General features: G+C 47.0%; 1 protein-coding gene across 8 annotated transcripts in view; it reads right to left on the reverse strand.

Annotated features, from left to right (window-relative positions):
* Positions 1-7,345: 7,345 nt before the first annotated feature.
* The window catches only part of SLC8A3 (solute carrier family 8 member A3), a 127,504-nt gene continuing 112,758 nt past the window's right edge, over positions 7,346-22,091 (reverse strand). For 3 of the 8 annotated variants that reach the window (XM_040477541.1, XM_040477540.1, XM_040477546.1), the window contains exons 3-7: positions 19,688-19,705; positions 15,618-15,742; positions 14,973-15,072; positions 13,061-13,336; positions 8,563-10,686 (exon numbers count right to left, since the gene is read on the reverse strand). In XM_040477541.1, coding sequence (XP_040333475.1) covers positions 10,310-10,686; positions 13,061-13,336; positions 14,973-15,072; positions 15,618-15,742; positions 19,688-19,705 — 896 coding nt within the window. In that variant the 3' untranslated portion in view covers positions 8,563-10,309. Of the gene's footprint in view, positions 8,187-8,562; positions 10,687-13,060; positions 13,337-14,972; positions 15,073-15,617; positions 15,743-19,687; positions 19,706-22,091 lie in introns of those variants that run through there. The other 5 variants (XM_040477547.1, XM_040477542.1, XM_040477544.1 and 2 more) reach the window with 3 other exon arrangements.

The following is a 22,091-nucleotide window of genomic DNA, read 5'->3' on the forward strand; positions in this document are numbered from 1 at the left end:
AGATAACTCCTTGAGGAGAAACTAAGGGTGAAGGGACAACTTAATGTCAGTAGCAGAGCCACATGGACTATCAGGGCGGGAAGGGGCGGTGAAGACAGCATCAAGTATGGAGTCTCCATCTGGCCTTGCTATGACCTAGTCGTGTGTCCTTGAGCAGTTAGCATCACCTGTCTGGGCCTCCTCAATGTTTGCACTTGTGAGTGCTTACTATATGTCAGGCACTTTGCTAGGTTTGTTCTCTCATAAAATCATTGCAACAACTCCATATGGTGTGCCAGAAATCGCCTGCCTGACTCTCCAGGTCCATTCTTTCCCCTTCTCTACCTGCTGTCTGCTCTGCCACGGGAGGCTGGCTTGTATGAACTGTGTCAATGGAGCTCCTGTGCCCTCTGGATGCCAGGAGTCCAGCAGGAAATGGCCGGGAAGCGGGAGGGGAAGGAGGACAAGGCAATTATTCTCCTGGCTCTTCCAGTGAGGCTGCCTTGGGCTGGTTGTGTTTTTCAACTGAAACTGCTCCCCTCTCAGAGGCTTGTCTACATGACTCTCCTTCTCAGGTCCCCAAACCTCTTCACCTCTGAAACTTGTACCAAGCAGTGGTGACATCTCCACTGCTGTTGGCCCTGGATTTCCAACCCTGTCCACCGTTGGACTACCCCAATTTCAATGTTCCATTTGTTTCTACTGGATTCTGACTGATCAACAGAATTGACAGAAGAAGTGGTCCCAGGAAGCAAACTCATACAATGGGACTCTGGTTTGGGTTGGTCATGTGTGAGCAGCCCAGGGAAAACTTCCCTGATGAGGGCAAATGGGACACGAGTAGCTCATGGTAGATGGTGGCATCATGATAACAAAATATCACTGAAGGCAGCATGGCATAAAATGGAGGGCAAAGTGTTGGGAGATCAAGTGGTTCTAGCACCTAGTCACCAGGGTAACAACAGTGATTATAAAAGGTGTGGAGTCACCTGATTCTTTGTATGACCTTACACATCATACATAGGGGGAAAAGACAAATTAAAAGCTGTGAATGTGCACAAGGGCAAGTGGAAGTACACCCAGAAAACTCTAAACCAGTCCCTTCTCTCCTGTAGGCACTGGGAGGACGGAGATACAGACCAAGCCCAAGTCACTGCGTTAAGTATGTGCTCAATATCATTAGTTCTCTTAAGGACATGAATGGGGAAGAAACCAAGAGACATGTGGCTTACATTACTCAGGAAGAACCGGTGCCTTACCCCAAAAACTATAAAATTAGACTTGCAAGGCAGAATTCCATTATAAAATGGAAGGTACAAATATTGAACCCAGGCCAGTCAGGTCAAGAAGGCACCAGTAAGCTGCAAAAACAGATGACCTAGACTCCTGTGGTACCTGTACCTGCAACTGTGGTGCCTATGCTTCAACCACACTATAGTTTCATAGAGAAGTCCCCACCACCAGTTAACAACACGGAAAAAGCACACAACCAGTTTGGGAGTGGATCTGCACAGTGTGCCAGCACAAGCCAGAAGTGAACGGCGCCATGCTCTAGCCCCACTTGGGCAGCCTTCAAAGACTGTAGTCAATGGAGATCCTCCCAGGGGACAGAACATCAGGCAGTATGTGTGATTTTCCACTTTGGCCTGAACTGTGGATCTACACTGACTCATATGCAATGGAGAATGGGTGACAGGATACTGATGCTTTGAAAGAAAATGAACTGGTGATAAGAAAGTTTGGGGAAGGTATGTATGTATGGACCTCTTAAATGAGACCCATAGTGTGAAGATACCGGTGTTCTGCATGAATGCCATCCTGAGAACAATCAGGGTAGTGGAGGCTCCATATAATCAAGTGGACAAGCTGACTCATGCTGTGGATCTTAGTTGGCCTTTTTCCTAGTCACTCTGATGCTTGTTCAGTGGACCCGTGTATAAAATGGCCTTGGCAATAGGGATGGAAGCTATGCTTGAGTTCAATTACATGGGTCCCCTCACTGAGTTTCATCTGGCGCATCCATGGATGAATTAGACAACCTGCTAATAGCAACTGCTAAGCCCTTGATATGGTACTATCTCCCCAAACAATCAACTAGTTACTTGGTATGAGGTTGATTACATTGGATCATTCCCATCATAGAGGAGGTAGTAGTTAGTTTTCACAGGCGATGGACACAAATTCTGGGTGTGGGGTTGCCCATAGAGTTCCTGCTAACATCGCCATTCATGGACTTCAGAATGCCTTATCCATTGCAAGAGATCTTTCACAATATCGCCTCTGATCAGAGGCACTAGTCTTGGCACATTATCCATTACTCAAAGGCAGCTAGCTTGACATAATACTGGAATGGCCTGATTGATGCTCAAACACAGTACCAGCTAAGAGATAATACCTTGTTGAGTTGCTCTCCTACTGAATGCACTTATACTTTAGAGATCAGCATATAGTGCTGACTGCCCCTTAGACAGGATGCATAGGTCTGGAGACCAAGGGGTAGAGACGGGGTGACCCTTTTCATGATTATGCCTAATTAAGCCCTTGAAGAGTTCTGCTTTTTGTTCCTACAACCTTGGGCTCAGTAGGTTTGGAGGCCCTAATGCCCAAGGGAGAAATGCTTCCACCAGGGAACGCTTACGGTTCTCACGACTTAAAAGTTGAGTCTGTCTCCTAATCATTCAAGGCACTTTATGCCAATAAGCCAATAAGCCGAGAGGAAGATCACTGAATTGGGTGGGGGGATTATCCTAATTACTTGGAAGAAACTGTATTCCTGCTACACAATGAGAAAAAGAAGGACTATGTTTGGAACCTGGGGATTCACTAGGGATGTCCCTTGCCTGAAAGACCTGGTCAATAAAAAACAGGAGCAACACACCAAGAATTCAGATTTTGTGGGAATGAAGGTTGGAGCCACCCTGCCAGCTGAGGTGCTGGCTGGGGTCCCATGGAATGGCTGGTAAAAGATGACAGCGTTACACAGTAAGAGGTGTATGCATAGAGACTACCACTCACAGGTAGCCATGGTACCATACTCTCACCATGTAAGATGGTTGTAATATTTTAGGGTGACCGACATTCCAGTTTCCCAGGATTCAGGGTTTCCTAGGACACAAGAATGTCAGTGACAGAACCCAGGAAAGTTCTTGGAAAATGAGAATAAGTCATCCTATTTATGCTTTTCATTTTCTGCATTAATAAATACCATGAAATAAATAATGCTTGTCTTACATACCCAACAGGTGCATGTGAAGATAATGAATGGCTACTTTGGAATCTGGTAGACCTAGACGTTAAATCCAACTCTGCTACTTACTTGTGGGATGACCTTGGAGAGACTACTTAGATTCTCTCAAGGCTTCACCTCCTTCTGTAAGCCCACAGGTATTTCTGTCCACCATTATCCACCTTATTTATTACGTATCACTCTTTCTTTGATATCAAACATAACGGTCTCACTTTTCCACCGTGCCAAGGGGCATCCCTGACTTGGGGGTCCTGGTGCCCATTGGTCGTCCCTCCAAATCTTAACTTCTGTGTCCCATACAGGCTTGCTCCTTCCACAGAAGCAAGACTATGGAGTTTTTCTCCATCTTCATGGAGCCGGCCTGGCCCAACACATGGAGGGATGGCATGGTGGCCTTGGTCTGAGGCCATCCACCTACCTCCCTGGAGCATTGCCAGACCTCTCAAACATTTCAGAACTTGATGACACAAATTATAAAGTATTTTACCACAAATAAAGTGAAAGGAACATTGCCAGGGTGCCTGCCAGGTACTGGGAACTATGGTATTTGCCTTTAAAAAAATGGTTCATTTAACCTTTGCAACAATTGTACATTTGTTTGAGAAAACTGAGGCACAAGGAGGTTAAAGTCACTTGTTTAAAATCCCACAAGTGTAAAAATGGTAGAACCTGTAGCACCAACATGTGAAAAGCCAAAAGGCAGATACCTCAAGCCTTGACCCCATAGCAGGTGTCACATGTACAAATACTTACAGGGCCCAGGTGGGTCATGTGAATGATAGAGGTTGGCTGGGAGGGTCTCTAGTGATCTGACAGCACAAACCCTGTCTACGTGGGGTGGCCGCTTATCAGTTCCATTGGATTTCCACATGATAATGCCCATGTAGTATTTTTTAAAAAAGTTTTTAATGTTTATTTATTTTTGAGAGAGAAAGAGAGAGCACAAGCAAGGAAGGGGCAGAGAGAGAGGGAGACACAGAATCCAAAGCAGCCTCCTGGCTCTGAGCTGTCACACAGAGCTTGAACTCACGAACCATAAGATCATGACCTGAGCCAAAGTCAGAGGCTTAATTGACTGAGCCACCCAGGCTCAGTCATCCATAATGCCCATGTAGTATGGCCAAAGAAGCCAAAGTCCACGTTTTTACACAAAACATTTTAATTTCAAAACATTAATAATTATTCCCAAAAAATACCCCGCTTTGTTGACCAAACGTGTCAAGCTTCCTGGCTACCAGGTCTTCGTTGCTATCCTATGGTCATGGAAAGAAAAATTTGATTGAATGAGGATCCAAGCCAGAGGTGTTGATCATAGCAGAAGAGTGAATAGTTATCACACAATGTAGAGAAGCAACGTCATTCATGTAATATGCAATTCTAATAAAGGGGACTGGGGAAAAACAGAGTGACAACCAGCTCCACTGATGTGGATATCAGGATGAACCTGAGATACAGCAAAAAGGACTAAGACTAGAAATCAGAATCTGAGGATTTTGAGGCACCAGAATAGTTTCCCTTGGGTCACCTCCTTTCCAGATATTTAAGAAAGAATGATGAGGGGCACCTGGGTGGCTCAGTCGGTTACGTGTCTGACTCTTGACTTCGGCTCAGGTCATAATCCCACGGTTCATGGGTTCAAGCTCCGCATCAGGCTCTGCACTGACAGTGCTTGGGATTCTCTCCCTGCCTTTCCCCCACTCTTTCTCTCTGTCTCTCTCAAAATAAATAAATAAACTTAAAAAAAAAAAAGAAAGAATGATGAATCCCCTTTGAGTTTATGAGTAAAAGCTAATCTCATTTCTTATAAGACAGTTTGATTCCCCCGTAGTCTTCTGAAAATGTCATTAAGTATCACATGATTTACCTACTAGGGCAGTTTTCCAGGAATCTCTTTGGGGTACTCTTTCCCAAGATGTTTTTTGAATCACCCCTTCTCTGGGGCCTGGTAACTCTCCATCATTAATTGTAATTAGACTCCTCGATCCAAATCACTTTACCATGTGTAATTTCCCCTTTGGAAATTTCTACCAGTTTGGATCCTACTGGAACATCAGTCCATTCAGCTGCCTCTAGAGGAAGCTCCTTGATCAGCAAGGATGGAGACAAAAGGGAGGAGAAGGGAACTGAAGGAGAATAAGAGGGCCAGTTGCTGGCTGATTTCTTTTGCCTTCCCTTCCAGACCCTGGCTGCTTCCAAGGGACTCCCTCCCTGGCTAGATCAGCCTCCTGGGGGTCTTGTTCTCTGTTCTGGTGTTTGCCGTCAAAGGCCGTGATATTCTGGGAAGAGCTTAGATTTGGAATCAGAAGACTTGTGTTTGTGTCCTGCTTCGATGATCTATGTACTCCTGGCAATCAGTTAGCCACTCAGAACTTCATTGATAAAATGAGAATAATATCTACCTCTGTGGTTCTTATCCAGCTGAAACACATGTATATAAGATACTTTTTGTAAACCATAAAACTTCACATACACATTGGTCAGATTGCTTTTGGCCATTGATACTATGCCTGGATGGCTCTGTTGGTTAAGTATCTGACTCTTGATCTCAGCTCAGGTCTTGATCCCAGGGTAATGAGTTCAAGCACCATGTTGGGCTCCACCCTGGCTGTGAAGCCTCCTTAAAAAAAAAATTCTGGGGCACCTGGGTGGCTCAGTTGGTTAAGCGTCCAACACTTGATTTTGGCTCAGGTCACCACGTGGTCTCATGGTTAGTGAGTTTGAGCCCTGTGTCAGACTCTGTGCTGACAGCTCGGGATCTGCCTGGGATTCTCTGTCTCTCTGTTTCTCTCAGAAAGAAAGAAAGAAAGAAAGAAAGAAAGAAAGAAATTTTATAAAATTCTATCTTTAATCACGGAGGGGTTGTGGCAGAGGCACACATTCACAAAAAGTTCATCCTCCTATAAAATAGAGCGGTCACTGAGAAGTGTTTGGCCAGCCAGGTCTGTATTTTCCAGTCTCCTTTGCATTTGGGTGGGATAAAGTGATTAGTGTTTACTAATGGGATATAAGCAAAAGTAAATGAGTATCGCTTCAGAGCCAAAGGTGATTAGAAGTCTGTGTTCCTTCTTTAATTTTCTTCCCATCTTCCACTGGATGAAGAGGGCTCTAAGGCCTCAGAGAGTGGCCGAATCGCAAAATGAAAGGAAATCGAGTTCCTGAATCATCATGTGGGAGAAAGCCACCTGCTACCTGGGAACATCCTCACTGGATTATCACGTGAGTGAGAAACAAACTTTCATCTTGCTCAGGGTCTGCAATATTGGGGTTTATTTGTTATAGCAGCTACCATTAGCCTAAGAAACGAATCAAGGGAATGGGAATGTGTGTCTCAGGCAGTAAAAAGTGCTGAAGATGGATGTGTGCACAATGGCTGGAAGTGTCTTTTTTCACACTAATACACAGACCATAGGGCCAAGGTATTTCAAAAGGACATCTGCAGTGCCGTCAGATAAGGTGGATAGGCAGTTTGATGTTACACACACACACACACACACACACACACATGCATGCACACGCACACGCACACATCACTTAGTGTGTATATTCCAGAATGCCAGTGTTAAAGATACAATAGGCCTCCGAGGCCATCTCTTAGGACCTTATGTGTAGTTCAGGAAGCTGACCCAGATGGAGACAGCGGTGCAAGTCCATGGAACTAAGCAGTGGTGGCATCTAGACCAGCACCCAGGTCTTCAGATTCCCAGGCTCTTCTTCTCAACCCTCTTTCCTATTCTCTCTGGTTTATCCCAGCTTCTCCCTTGACAGAGTCTAACATGGCGATAACCCAGAAATGACTCAAAAGGGGGGAATGAGAGGTATGAATGGATTTCATGACGTTACACCTACCATGTAATCAGCTAAAGGGCATTTTTCATTGTCAAGGTGGTGGCTGGCAAAGAACGAAGCGAGCCCATTAGCCAAACCCTTCTCCTCGCCTACTTTCTTGTGTTGTTCTGTGTCCTCTTGAACTCTATCTGCCAGCCATGCCAACCATCATTATTCCAGGACCACACCAGATCCTGTTCTATCCCTGTGCCCTGGAGCGTGCCGCTTCCTTCTGCCTCTCCTTCAGCACCAAACCCCCTCACCAAGGTAATCACTGTATTCTTCCTTCAAGACCTTCCTAAAGGTTACATTCTCTGTATGATTTCCTCAGTGCTTCCAGGCTGAGTTGGTGTTTCCCATGGCACCTGTTTATGCCATTCCTAGAGCACTCATGGCATAGAAAGGTAATTTTTATTTCTACCTTGCTGGTTCATATGCTTCAGAGGCTCCTTCCCATCACTTCGCTTTTCAGAAAGGGCAATAGCACATACAATGCTGTCACCCCTCTTCTTGCCTGAGTTGTTCAGACCAGGAATTCGGACAAAGCTACCAATCCACAGGCACTCCAGCACCATGATGCAGCCGGCTACAGAGGATTCTGCCTTTTGGGAGTGGCCCTTTGAGGAGGGGGGTGGGGGGATTGGTCACATTCACTCCATTGAGAATTCACGCCCAGAGAAAAAGAGGGATGTCCCAGTCGGTCGGGGGAATGGAGCTGTACATTCACGACACAGTGTCAGGGCTGGTGGCGGTGCCTGGCCCTGTGTCACACAAGCACAGTAGAGGGAGCACCTCAGAAGGGAGGGGAAGCAGCTGGGTCTGATGGAGAGAAGGAAGTGAGGACCGGGGAGACGATGCCACTTGGGGAATGGGGAGAGCGGACTTGGTTCCTGAGGGCTTTCAGCACCCCATCACCAGCTGTGGTTCTGCCTTGGCTTCCACGAGAGCCCCCACCGGCCCTTTGCAGCACTGCCCCCCTCCACTTCTCGGGCTAAGTTAATGGGCTTCTGTTTCTTATAACCAAAAGAGTCTTGGTTAAAAAAGTGTTACCTCCCCCTCTGGACTATGAGTTGCTTGAGGTCTTCCTTGTATCACCAGAGTGTAGATAGGTGCATAGAAGGTGTTCAAAATCCACCTGTGGAATGGGCGACGAGTAAACGCATGAACGAATGCCCTCGTGGTAATCAATGCAGGGCGCCGTTTGCCCAGCTGGACTCCTGCCCCACCATGCCTCTCTGATTCAAAAGGCTCTTTCCTGTAATCACCACAGTTCTGCTACCTCTGTATCCCAGTGTCCAAACGTCTAGCTTCTGACAGGTGGCATTTCCCTGAAGGATTTTTTTGCTTTAAAAATACTGGGTCTGGCACACCGGCATCTGAGGGGACAACAGATGCCAACAGGAGATACAAATAGGAGAAGACACTTTCACCTCAACCACATCTGCTCCAGAAGAAACCCCACGTGGCCCCCTGGACCTTTTCCTGAAGAAACATGGGAGAAGCAAGCTGTATTTAGAGAGATATAAGTATAGCTTTTATTTTTTTTTTTTTTAAACCAACCCAACATTTCCACTGGCAACTGTCAACATAGCTTATGACATGAGCACTGTTTCTTTTTTAGTTATTTTTTTCTTAAAAAAATGTGTTTAAAATTAAACAGGTGTTTTTTAATTTTTTTTCCCCCTTAAAAAATGTATTTATGTCAATGCAGAAAGCCTAAAGATCTGTGGGCAGTTTTGTGATGATTTCATATGTGTGTTCATGTGTGTGTGTGTGTGTGTGCACGCACGCGTGTGTGTGTGTGTGTTTTAAAGCCAGGTCCTTTTCAAATTTGTTGGGAAAAGGTCTGTAGGCCACGGCAATCTCTTTTTCTATAAACCCAGTCTCCATGGGATGACAACAACTAAGATTCCTCTTTACTGGGGCAAGAAACAGCCCACAGGCTAGAAAAAGAGCTTCATGAGGTTTAAAAACAAGCAGGGATGTGGGAGAGATGAGAAATTCCAGTTCTTCTCTTGAGAAAATGCTCTCAGACGTGACCGGAGGGTCCAGGAGAGGTGGAAGGAGCCCCTTGTTTTCTTACCAACCTCTAAGTTTTTGCATTACCTCGAGAAATACAGTCACAGACCTCTTGGTGTGGCATGTTAGAGAGCAAGGGGGTGGCGAAACTGACATTTCTCCGAAGCGCTGACATTTTAAATACAATCTTTCCTCTTAAAGATCTCGCTAGGTGGACAGCTCTTCTCTGCCTCCGATGCGAAGCCAAAGATACTCGAGAAGCCATCTACTCCTTTTGTCTCCCCAGCTACCCTCCTCTGTCATCACATACCATTCCTATTTTCGTCCCGCATCTCCTGCTTGGCGGGTCTTCCTGCAGAAGGACAAACATAAAGACACGGACACGGCAGACACAGCGAGGCAGACAGAATCAACTGGAAAGGCAGGGAAGGGAACCACGACCTTGTGTTTTAAACTGGATCTGGACATAAGCCCATAAGGCTCCTCCTGCCCCCATCTCAGGCCGAGCCCGTTCTTCCGCGCCCCGCGTAGGTGTGCAAACATACTTCCACCCAAACACCCTCACTCTCCCGCTCAGAAGAAAAGGAGCCTGGGGGGCAGGACCCTGATGAAGCCGAGAGACCCAGCAAGAGGGAGAGAGTGAGGGTGAGAATCCTTGCCTCTACCTGTCGGCTCAGACCGCGAGCTCCTTCACAGCACCTGTTACTGACTTCGGAAAGAAAAGACACAACGAACAGTGAGCAACACCTGACGGGAAGATGACAACGAAAGCAACCGCAGCAATACCATGAAACGAAAAGGGAGCCCCAAAGCAGCCACACGGATAGGCCTCATTTCCATCCTGGCCAGCCGAGTCAGAGAGCAGGGATGAGCGGGACCGGACAGACAGGGGACGCCCTGTCCCCGGGGAAGGAGAAGCAAAGGAATAATCCAAAGGCGGTGAGAGGCTCTGACCTTTGTGGTGGGTCGGGGACATGGGTGGGAAGATGGAGAGGCGGTGGATTTGTTGCTGTTGTTGGTTTGTACTGAATTAAATACTTTGTAAAGTGGGTGCTTCCTCCACTCTGTTCGGTTGGTCAAGACTCTGCCCTTTCAGTCCGCGGCCGGGGCCTGGGTCGGGTGAGGTTCCTGGGGCTGGGCCCCTGCCTCTGCGGGGGCTGCTCACCCGGAGAGGGGGGCGAAGCGCCCTTCTCTCAGGAGGAGTCCGGGGACTGTGCTGCCGAGGCCCCGCGCTGTGGCTCAGAACCCCCTGATGTAGCAGTAGGCCTCCAGCGTGGCAAAGAGTATGTAGAGGAGCCACAGGCTCACAAAGAGCCACGTTGTGGCCAGCTTGCAGCCACGAGGGCCGCCCAGCTCCCCGCCCAGGTGGGGCCGCCGACGGTACAGGAGCACACTGACGCACACGAACGCGAAGATGGTGAAGAGGGTGACGGAGAAGGCCAGCGTGCCGGCGGACACGTAGAACTCCTGTCCCTGCAGGGCCCAGTAGATGGCGGCCACGGACCAGGCCAGGCCGATGCCCAGGAAGACGTTGATGGCGTTGCTGCCCGTGACGTTGCCGATGGAGGCATCTGAGTACATATCCTGGATGGCAGCGGCTTTGCTGGCAAACATATCTGGAAAAGGGCAGAGACAGCAGGAGCTGGAAGGAGCCTGAGACGCGGAGGACCCACCTGTGTGTCCAGAAGGCTGAGCTCAGGAAGGAGAGGCAAGGGCTCTGTCACGAACAGGCTGTGTGGCCTTGGACAAGTTACCTCACTTCTCTGGGCTTCAGGTTCCTCATCTGCTGGAGTGTGAAAGGTCCCTAAGGGCCTGCTGGTGCTGATATTTACTGAGTGGGCTTGCTGTTCCTTTGGGATTATTTTTTTAGTAAGGGGAGTTTGCTATCCCACCATCTCCCCCAGGCAACCTTGGCCTCCTGGGAAGCTGCTTTGTGTAGATGCCTGATTATAACCATCACGTGGGGCATTCTCACGGGACACAGTCGTGACCCGATGCCCCCGGACTCAGCAGTGTGTTAGGTGCTGGATTTACGGGGACAGAGGACACGCCAGGGGACCGTGAGGTATGGGCTCAAAGAAGACAAGGCTCTGCCTTTGTAGTTAGTATGTGGGGCACAGAGCCCCTCAAGCTGTTTGACTTCAGATGCTGGCATGAATTGTAGGCATTGGAAGGACTGTCAGGGACATCTAGCCACTCTTTTACTTCACAGGTAAGGAAAATAAGGGTCAAGGAATCTACCCAAGGTCACATGGGAAATTAACAAGACATTTGGCCCTAAAAACCTCATGGAAGGGTCCTCTGTCTATCGTCATCCTTCATCCACAGAGTTTCAGGCCAAGCCACGAAATCAGCGAAGCTCACCATCACATAACCTTTTTCAAGCCCCTAATGCTGCCAGCTGCTCCCTGGACCAACTGCAAGGACTTGGAAGTGCCCCAAGCTCCCTCCTTGCCCGCTTGTCCCAGCTTGCCTCCTTGTTGCCAATTTTCTCAGATCTCCTAGAGAAAACCTCTTGCCTTTTCTTGCCTATGACCTTGATTTTTCACCTCTGATCCTCTGCACTTTCTTCCCACATGTGTTCCTTTTCCCCTGTGATAGTTCTTCTCCTTCCCCTCTGATGGTTCCAGTCCCCGGACGCCCGGAGAACAGGGATCACAGGGCATCTCCTCCACAAAGCCTTCCATGGATCATCTGTCTGATTTCCCACCACCCAACACATTTCCAGGAGAGCCAAAGCTCTTGCATCACTAATGTAGACATAATCCCACTGCTCTGTGCTGGGGCTTGGGGAAGAGGTTTTCCTGGAGGGTGATGTCAATTTAGCTACCCTCCAAAAGGATGTGTTCTCTCAGTCCGGGAAGGGGTTCCCTAGGTCCAGCCAGCAGGGTCCTGTCTGATGGGACTCAGCCGAACCCGCTTGTCAGAGGATGCTCTCTCTTCCTTGCTGTGGCGGGTGGGGAGGCACCCTGGCAGGAGTTCGGTTTCAGATGCCTTGGACACCCAACTGAACCAAGTAAGAAGCCGAAGCTAACACAGCCCTCTGCCTACTAACTGCTCCTTGTCATTCCAGCCCAGCTTCCATAAGCCTCTCTTGGAAGCCATCCCTGATCCAGCCCAGGCCCCCTGTTTTATGCTTGCACAGCACCTCTACTTGCCCTTCATTGAACTTATCGAGATGGTTTCAATTGCAGTAGCTGCGTGTGGTTTCTGTCACTAGCTGACGGACTCCACTCAGAGAGGGGAGCACGTCTGCCCTGCCTCCCACGATTGCCTCAACAACTAGCACAAAACTGCATCGGGCTCAGTAAATATTTGTCTAATGAATGAATAAATTCATGCCTGTTCCTGTTCGCCTTTGGGTGTTTATAAGAGGAAAAAAAAGCAGGTGTAATTCATCACATGAAGGACAACAGCTCACTAAAGCTGCCTCTCCTGTGCCGCCAGGAGACACTTTGTACCCCCCAGGTGTCCCTCGAAGGGAGGAGGCCAAGAATGCTTGGAAACGTTTCGAACGTGGCGTCTTCAACTGGGCCAAACCTCTATCTCAGAGACCGCCAGAGGGAAATGGAAGAAGAGCAGAATCTATGTTCTTTGAATTACGTTGTTTGCGGCGCTCCTACAACGTGGAGGTTAAGAGAGTGGAACACTTACATGGGCAGTTGACTTAACTCTGTGCGCCGCAGTTTTCTCATCTGTCACGTGGGGATGACAACTGTGTCTAGTAAATAGGGTTTTGGTGAGCATCACAGGGATAAAACATGTCAACTGCTTAGCATACACAGTGGGTGACACATCAGAAGTACTCAAGAAACGTTAGCCCTCGTTGGCAATATCATCAGGAATCCCTTTGACTTTTGTGCACCTTAGGGGGCAGAGGCTCTGTTAAGCTCAGATCTGAGACAGCAAGGAAGATAATGAGGCAAAGTGTAGGGGTCACCTGACCCTGGTAATATCCTCTTTGCAAACCCGAGCACCCCTCACTCTTACCTGGCACAGAGGTGCCGAATGCCACAAACACAACAGCCGTGACGGAGTCCTTGAGGCCAATGGTGCAGCCGAAGTGGGAGGCCAGGTCCCCGATTATGGCTGTGAGCATGCCAATGATGAGAATGGACACAACGAAGCAGGCCCAGCCATGGCAGTACTCTGTGGGGGGCACGCAGGCAAACAGCACCTTCCAGAAGACCGTCAGAAAGTGCATGACGTAGTCAAAGCAGGATGGCAGCCTCTCCTCTCCTGACTCGTCCTCATCCTCGTCCCCTGCTGGAGACAAGAGAAAACAGGCCCAGGAGAGGGCAGCAAGGTCAGATCCCCACTCATGAGGAAGTCGAGTCAACCCACATGACAAGCATTACTGGCTGGCAGGAGACCTCAGCTCTCTCCTGAGGAGTGGTGTGGGCCAGGGCACGGGCACCAGAAAACAGCTGGGAAACGGGACCTGAGTTGGGGTGCCCCACTGGTCAATGTGAATGCAGGGCACCGCGGGAGACTGGGAAACAGAGGACAGGGGAATAGGGAGAAAAGGGAGAGAGAGAGAAAGAGACTGGGGGAAGAACACAGGAGGGCCAAGGCAATGAAGGGGAGGAGGGTGGAGCCGGCTGCATCAGGTTGCCTGCGTGAAGAACAGCGACATCAGCTGTGTGTCCCCTCTTCGCTGGACTGCTGCAATAACCTCGTGGTTCTGGTTGTTATCCGTCCCCAGAGGGGCGGCTGTCATTCCAGATCATGCAGGCATACCAGAGAGCCCGCGCCATCCTCCAAATATCCCATGGGACAGAGCAGGCATGGGCCCCATGGTCCTTGCCAGGAAATGTGGGCAGAGTTGCCCATTCAGCAGTCTGGGAGAAGAGGCATGCTGGCACCTTGTCCAGGGCGACCTCTGTAAGGTTTTGACACCATCGGAGGAAGCTGGGTTGTGAAAGAGGAGGAGTTAGGACACTTGAGTTCCAGTCACAGCTTTGCCAGGAAGAGCATCCATAAGCTGGGAGTAAATCACCTCTTGTTTCTGAACCTCAGTTCCCCCGTCTGAGAAAGGAGGGGGTTACATGACGTGGCCTATACTCTGTTTACTGTCTCTGTAGGGTCAAAGCAAGGTCACCAGAGAGGAAACTGGGAGTATCTGAAGCGGGCGACACGAAAAGTGGGGCAGCCGCGGCCACAGCCACCCTGTCTTCCTGGCCGTACTTCTGCTCTGGCTCTGGGGCCTTAGGGATATGACCCTGTGGGTTGTTGCTATGACAGCAAAGCCTCACGAAAGCAGACAAGGCTGGTGGAGCTGGGCAGTACAAGGGGGCCTTGGTGATGCCAGGAGGCGCCACTGGCGGTGGCGGTGAGACCTTGCCTGGGACCCTGGCTGTGCTGTGGGCCACCACTGAGGGAATCTGTCAGTACATGCCAAAGGAGAGGTCTGGAATCATCGCGGGTGGAGGTCTGTCATAAATCAAGGCATAGATTTTACAAACTCCGGACCCCCACATGTCTAATCAGAAGAGTCCCCTATTTTACAGAAAAGGAGGACCAAAGTAATGAGAGGAAGTAATAATGGAAACGGGATTTTAATCAGCTTGTGTTGGTACCAGATGCTATCATTCTATTTACTTTGCTGAGAAAGGTCGAAATGGTTCCTTTTTCGAATGAGGGAATTGTGGTTCAGGGAGGATAACTTGTTCCAGGTCACACAGTGGAGCCAGGATTTGAAACCAGAAATAGCCATGCTTTTTTAGCTACCCCATGATTCTTTTCCAAAGTGACCCAGTGAAACAGGCGAACATCAAGGACTAGAGCTGGGGCACAGAAGCCTTCCCAGAAATTGGTAGCTGCTGATGGGGCTGTGTTCTCCCTTCTCTGGTGTTGCCTGCTTCTCCCAGTGAGGCTAGTGCCCGTCTTGAGACCCTCTTACCTGCGCTGACAGTGATGGCCTCCATGAACTGGTCCCTCCAGGAATGGGTCCCCACAACCATGGCCAGGTTTGTCTTCTTGATCAGTTTGTCCACCGTATTCTGTCAGGGAGAGAAAAACTTGGAATCATGAGGTTAGAACACTCAGAACTGTTGAAGAGTCTGGTGCTTCAAAGGAATGGAAAATGTCTTGCATTCCAGGCATGTCTACATGGATTCTCAAAGTAATGGCCTTGGATGATATCTGCTGGGTCAGTCTTTCCACTTCCCTTTTCTTTGGTTGTGATGATGGATATTGGATACTTAGAGCAATACAGTAGAGCGTAACGGTAATGAGATCAATAAACTTTGCCCCGGAGCAGAAAACTTTAGAATTTCTGTTTTTAAAATGCAGTTAACAATAGTGATAATACATCCAGGGGCTTTATAGCCCATTTATTCTATATGTTGTTTCCTCCCACCCAATATTCCTAGGATCTAAATGGCCAGCACTATTCATTCCATGTTACAAATGGGGAGACTGGCCCTGGGTGGTTAAATGATTTGTTCAGTTTCAACTTCACACATTCAGTGGTGAAACTAGAACAGAACTTCTATCTCCCACCACATTACCCTATTATTCAATTTGAGCTCACTTATAGGCTGACCTTGAACTCAAAGGACTCTTCAATGATGACCTCTAGTTTGGGGTGTTCGCCCAGTACTGGCTTTCCCATTTCTGCTATCCTCTTGGCCTCCTCTTCCTCCACAGTCAGCTTCCTGTCTGTCACCTCTGCAACAAAACAAAATCAGACTAGCTTTAGCACATTTGCCACTCCCTAGGAGTCTAAAGGTCAGAGTGTGAGGCATGGGTAGTGGGCACAAAGCAAACTGCTCTTGAGAATGGGTCCTTTGTGTACTTTTTAGTGACTCTTTCTACACCATACTGAACATTTTAGAGCCATCAGACCATGAGAGGGTCCCTTTCAGGCCTGGGATAAACATTCCTATTTCCATTTTATACCGGGGTGAGCAACCTGACCCAAAGACCTTCGGAGAAACATCACCTAGTAAAGTCACCATGTCATCTGGTGAGATATTGGAGAGTTGGGAACAAAAGGCTTTAACAATTTTGAATTACTGGGCCTGACCGTTCAACTACTTAATGTAAAAATTCTTGGGGGTCAGAACCACACGTTAATCCAAAGGGTATGTCTACTGGTTCCCATTAACATCTGTTTCCAACACCACTGGGGTTGTGCCCTCTATAAAGGAGAAAGGAGGAAGATCTACACTCCATACAAGTGAATGTCATCCTCATAATGAGAACTTGGAAGATTTCCTGAAAGATTTCATGATTTTCCAATGAAAGATCCCCAGGATTTCTGTAGGAACCAGGCCCATTTCTTCTGGAACAGAAATACTTGTTCAATCAAAACCCAGAGGAAGCTCTTCCTTTACTTTCTTTTGAGGCATTCCCTGTATCCCTCAGCATCTTGACTCATTTACCAGTGGTCCCTTCTCATGTTGAATGGTGGGAAAAATTTTCCACTTCAGCTGGTGAGTCCATTTTGAGACCACTTCACCATGAAGACATGTTTTCTGGATTAGAGTGAAATAGAGATTGAATCTTTTTATTCCCCTTTGATTAGGAAATTGCTCTTGGCAGCCTGTTTCTTTCAGAGATCATTTCAACATCTTTCCTTCCAAGTCCACATTCTTACATGCGATTAATTCTTTTATTGAGTTCCTTAATTGCTTTCATTCCACACAGTGAATCTCCTATGGAAATCCTTTGGTCCTTGGATAATCTCAAGGACAAAGTGGGTCAGAGGCCAGGGAGGTCTTCTTTTCTCTCTAACTTGGGAATCGCTGAAGTATAGGGACAGGTGAGACTCGAGCTCTTGAAGTTGCAAGGAAAGGAATTCACTGGAAAGACGATAAGCCAAGAGTATAAGTTACCAGAGAGGCTGTTTTACATAAGGATTTTCTTAGTTGTCGTGAATGAAGATGGTAAGAAAGTATGTGGACGATTCCTGAGCTGGCTGTTTTACTCAGTGCTTCTGGCAACAAACACAGAAGGCAATCCCAAAATGTTTGGGAGCTGTCCGTGGTGCTGTCCTCCCGGTAGTGTTGGTGACGGCTTTCGGAAGCAATTATTTCTCAAGGATCAATGTCCTGTCTATTTCTAAGTAAACAGACACCCTCTAGCAGCCTGATTTTATTCAATTCATTGATTCTGAGTTTTTAATGAGTTAATTATGAAGGTAAATCTGGGTGCATCCAGGGTTCTGGCTATGAAGTCCGTGATCCTAGAAGCCAGACTGCAAGCCACTCTGAGAAAAAGCCTTTAGGAAAAGACTTACAGATTCTTTAAAACCATGGGTACTTTTTTCCCTCGACTTTACATTTTGGCACCATATCACAATGGCTATCCTAGCAGTGACCGTATTATTCTATTCCTCCCTCCCCAATTCCCCCATGTCATACTTTACATGTGCCACAAGAACTTTATTATACCAATATAATGAGCTCTCCAGTGACATATAAATGTACCTGTCTAACCCCTTGTCTAGCTATCAATCTGGCACTACATCCATCTGGCAGGATATTGATCTACCTACTGACCTGTCCACCCCTGTGGTGATAGTCAGTTTTTCCATCTGGCTTTTTGCAAAAATCTCTTTGACAAATACCAATCCTTTATCTTTGGCTCTCCCATAGCTCCACAGAGGTACTCCATATAGATCGGTTAAGTGATTGATTCACATGCCTTTAAATCAACTCTGATTTAGTGTCTTGGTTTGGTAGTAATTCCTGCCTTTTCCTATTTTTATAATTATCATTCCTTTACATTTAAATTAATTTCTTGAGAGAGTGATAAGTCTCAACTCTAAAAGACCATAATGATTCTGATAATTTGTTTATGTAATTACTGAGAATTTCAAGTGAAGAGAATAAATGATAGGTGATTTTGACATTTGGGCTGACTGAACAAACTCTCAGATCTCAGAAAAGGGGGAGGGGGAAGAGAGAGAGAGTGATAGAGAGAGAATATGAATAGGATGAAAGATCGAACAAATATTGGAGGAACAAAGAGCTTGCCAGGCCAGACAAGAATAGATGTTGTGAATGCTCTATAGGCATCCTCAGGAAGAAATGGGGCGATGTAACTAATGCCCTCACTCCCAGGTTCCTGAGCTTGGCGGGGTAGCTCAGAACGAAGCGTATCTACTCTCCATCTTTCACCACCAGGCATTGTTAACCATGTTTGCCTGTCCACCCAGGAAAATTGAAACAAGAATTGGAGATTTACCATGAATTTTAAGTCTAACCATGGGCTCCTAAATGAAAAGTTTACAGACTGAAAGATCTAGAAAATGACACCTTCTTTTCCTATTTCAGTTTCTACTGGTATTTTAACAAATATGTTAAAAGTACAGGAAAGACTAAATTGAATCACAAACTTTGTTGTGTGCGTATGTGTGTGGTTGGCGGTGGGGGTGCATAGAAGCAAGAGTTGTAACAAAGAAGCTCAAACACCTTCTTAGGCAAGAAGGTAAGTGGAGAAGTAACTCCCAATGCCATGGCATTAATACCCTGGGGGAATAGTGGAAAATATGGAGTCAGAGGTAGTTCTTATCCTGTTGGTCTAGAGAGGAAGCAAGTGGCCAAGGAAGCTAGAGTCATTTTTTTTCCAGAAAGTAAAAATGTAGGGGTTTCCCTATTTATACTGTTATTCTTGAATAAGGCTGCCAAGAAGGCAAATGTCCTTAACTATATACACTGCCCCTTCTCAAAACCAGGCTGCAGCCTGTATGTAATTTTGAATACTAGCGAATTCTGTAAGTTGTTTTGCTTCTCAAATGCTCTTAAAAATTTTTTTGCATGCTCAAAGAACTGATGAAATTTAAAATGTTATCTTAACTTACATTCAGACATCTGGTATAGCTCACGCTGTCTATACTGAGAGTTAGAGTATTACTGATATGCTGGAAATGCTTGTCTATCTGCTCGCGAAGTTGGATGCTGTTTATGATCGGATTCCACTGATGCAAGCATGCTCTCAAAGAAGGTGTATGTCCTACAACAGAACCTAGATTCTGCATGCGAATATGTCCACAGTAAATTCTCCAAGATTTCTATTTTCAGCCAGATAATTGTCCCCACCACCCATCATATCCTAATTCTTCTTGTTCACGGCACCTGTGACTTCAAGGGTAAATGACAAATGAACCAAAGTTCTAGCAATTTAGGTCTCAGCTGTAATGAGATGCAACATCTCCAGGATCAGTAAAATTCCAGATTCTTTAAAAAGTGCGTTTCATGTTCTCACAGCAGCTCCTGGTTGTTTTTCCCCGGTTCCCTCAAGATCAGAGTATTTTCTTTCGAATCCCATCATGACCCTATCCGCTCCTGCCCCACAACATGAGATGACAGATGATTAAGACTCAGAAGTCTTGACCCACTATCTCTTTGGTAAGTTTCAACTCTCTTCCTGGTCCTAGAGAAGACCAGCTATGCCTTTACCCACATCCGCTGACAAAAGTGGTGCTCAGTGAATTGTCAACTTCCTCACAATTACTTCAAGTAGGGAAATAAACCTCTCAGTCCTTAGGAGAACTTGTCAGGTTAGCTCGAGCCCGCAGTTCCTATTAAATAAATCAAAGGACATTGGTCTTAAACTAAATAATGGCACTGGCAAGAAGTAGAAAAGATGGGGCAAGACACCTCTTACCTGGAGACAACAGGAGCGCTGTTTGCAAATGGATACCAGACAAGGGGAAGAAAGAAAAGGAAAGAGCATTAAGGTCCCATCTTGAAAGTGTCCCCAGGCTTTGTGGTTGCAGCAGTATAAGGAAAGCAGTGAGCTTAGTGGGTGAGAGCTCTGCAGCCACATGCAAAAGGCAGCATTTGGAGCATGCGCAACAGCAGCAGCAGCAAGAGGTATGAGCCACTGGAGGGACTGCTGAGCACCAGAGCCCTGCAGCCTGACTTTCCCCCCGGACCTTCCCTGTAACTCTTGGGGACTAGGGAAAAAGCAATGAGGATGGGAGGACCATTTGAGTGGAGCAGGGACAGAGTTGGTCATTCATGATCTTCTAAGGAATCAGGTTATCATATCAGGTTATCAGGCTATCATATCATACCATATCATATCATATACCATGTCATATCATATCTGTGAAGGAATGAGAATCCAGTTACCAGGAAAACTGTAGAGGTCGCAACCTTGCCAGCGTAGCTGGCTTGTCAGTGGAGAATATGACCCTGGGCCTTGAACAGGAGTTCAGCGTGGGCAGTGGCATAAAATAGTGAACAGTGCTCAGTCCCACGGCTTCTATCCCTAACCTTATAATCAGATCATGCTTAGCTTCTCAGGGACTGTAACATTTCCGTGGCCACAAATAGCTTCCTAGCTACCACACTGGCCAGAACTTTTGAGTTCCCCTCAAAGAATGACCTAGTGAAAAGCTAAGTTCTGCAGAGTATTTTTTGAATGGTTTATCTTTTTATAGATACAGCCTAGAGGTTAGGGCCATGGACGCCTACCATTTGTATCACCTGTGCCCAGCAAAGTCACTGCAGCTAGGTGTTCAATAAAGCTTTGTTTTTTGCCACATATTTTGGCAATTGTAATAGATCCAGTGGTGCTGCATCTCTGGATGCTGGTCTTTTTGTTCCAGAAAGGACAGGCTAAACCAGAGTCATACTGAAAGCTATTTGTAGATGAAAGATGACAAATAGCAAGGCCCCTACATGGACTGGGAAGCTGGGTTAGACGTACCTAACGCAGGGCATCCCTAGCCCCTGGACTGTACTTATGTTAAAAAATTATTGTGACATACCACATTTTCATCTCATTGGTGTCTTAGCACAGCCCCACACTCCCTAGCTCTTATCAAATAAAAGTCTGGGCACATCCTACCACATAGTCTTGGTACAGCTGGTGACTGATGGTGCTGAGGAAGGAGTGGGGGTGGTGTCTGAATTGTTTCCTCTAAAAATCTTTAGGAAGGCAACTCAGGTCTATGATCCATCATCGCACAGTTGCAACCACTGAAGACACATGTGGATCAAGAATCTCTACAGTACATAAACAGGGCCAACAGGTCGACTTTCTGCTTTCTCCCATATGGAAGTCCAAGGGAGTAATTGATGAGTGAATCTCCTTGCTATATTGAGATAGATAGAAGGATGACAGATAGATAGATAGATAGATAGCAAGAAAGCTTGTTCATTCTGCCCTTTCTATGGATCTGCATGGAAGAGCCTCTCCTGGCCCCCAAGTTCCAGTGGAAACCAGAAACCTGAACACATTAGTGTACCCATGTTGGCAAGACAAGGGGTAGCTCTTCCAAAAAGGTCCCTGATGCCCTGGTTTTCACTCAGATGTCCCTCCCAACACCAGGCTCATCTCTACCACAGTGAGAGGGCTTGCAGTCAGCTAGAGTTGTACTACTCTCTGGTCATTGTCTACATGATTTGAGACTTTCCATTTAGCAGTTATAGATGGGTCAGCAAGATCCAGATAGGCCAATTCTGAGTGACATAATACCTCCAGGGTGTTTTTCCTGCTGCTGCTGATGAGAGAATCTGCAGCTGAACTTTCCCCTGTATTGATCCCCAGGGTCAGGTGAGCATCATTTATCCCTGCTCACATACCCCAGGGACATACAGGAAATAGCATAGTTCTGTGAGTAATTGGAAGCATCTGGGCAGCTTGTCAGGGTGAGCCCATTGATGTGGTAAGAGGGGGCACGAACAGGCCCTATGACTGGGGGAGAATGCTATCCTTTCCACATGAGGCTTTCAGTGTCCAGGCCCAACAGCCTTGACCATGCTGCTCAGTGTTGATCTCAGATGCCTACTTCTTGACTCGGGTGTTTACTCTATGCCAGGGCAACCGTGTTTCCTATTCATCCTCCCTTTTCCCCTCCTCTAAGCTCGTCTAGAGCATTTAATTTCACCTCTCAAGTCTGTTTTGTTTGCCAAGAATAGAATCTGCTATTTCAAATACAGGCTTTTTTTTTTTTTTTTGTAATGCAATTGTCATTTTGACCATGCAAAGTCTATGCTGTTCTGAATGCCTGAGACTCTCCCATGCAGCAGTGATAATGAAAAGCAATTTCTACTGTACA

Source organism: Herpailurus yagouaroundi, unplaced genomic scaffold (assembly GCF_014898765.1).
Source record: "Herpailurus yagouaroundi ecotype Mexico unplaced genomic scaffold, PumYag 141, whole genome shotgun sequence".
NCBI lineage: Eukaryota > Metazoa > Chordata > Mammalia > Carnivora > Felidae > Herpailurus > Herpailurus yagouaroundi.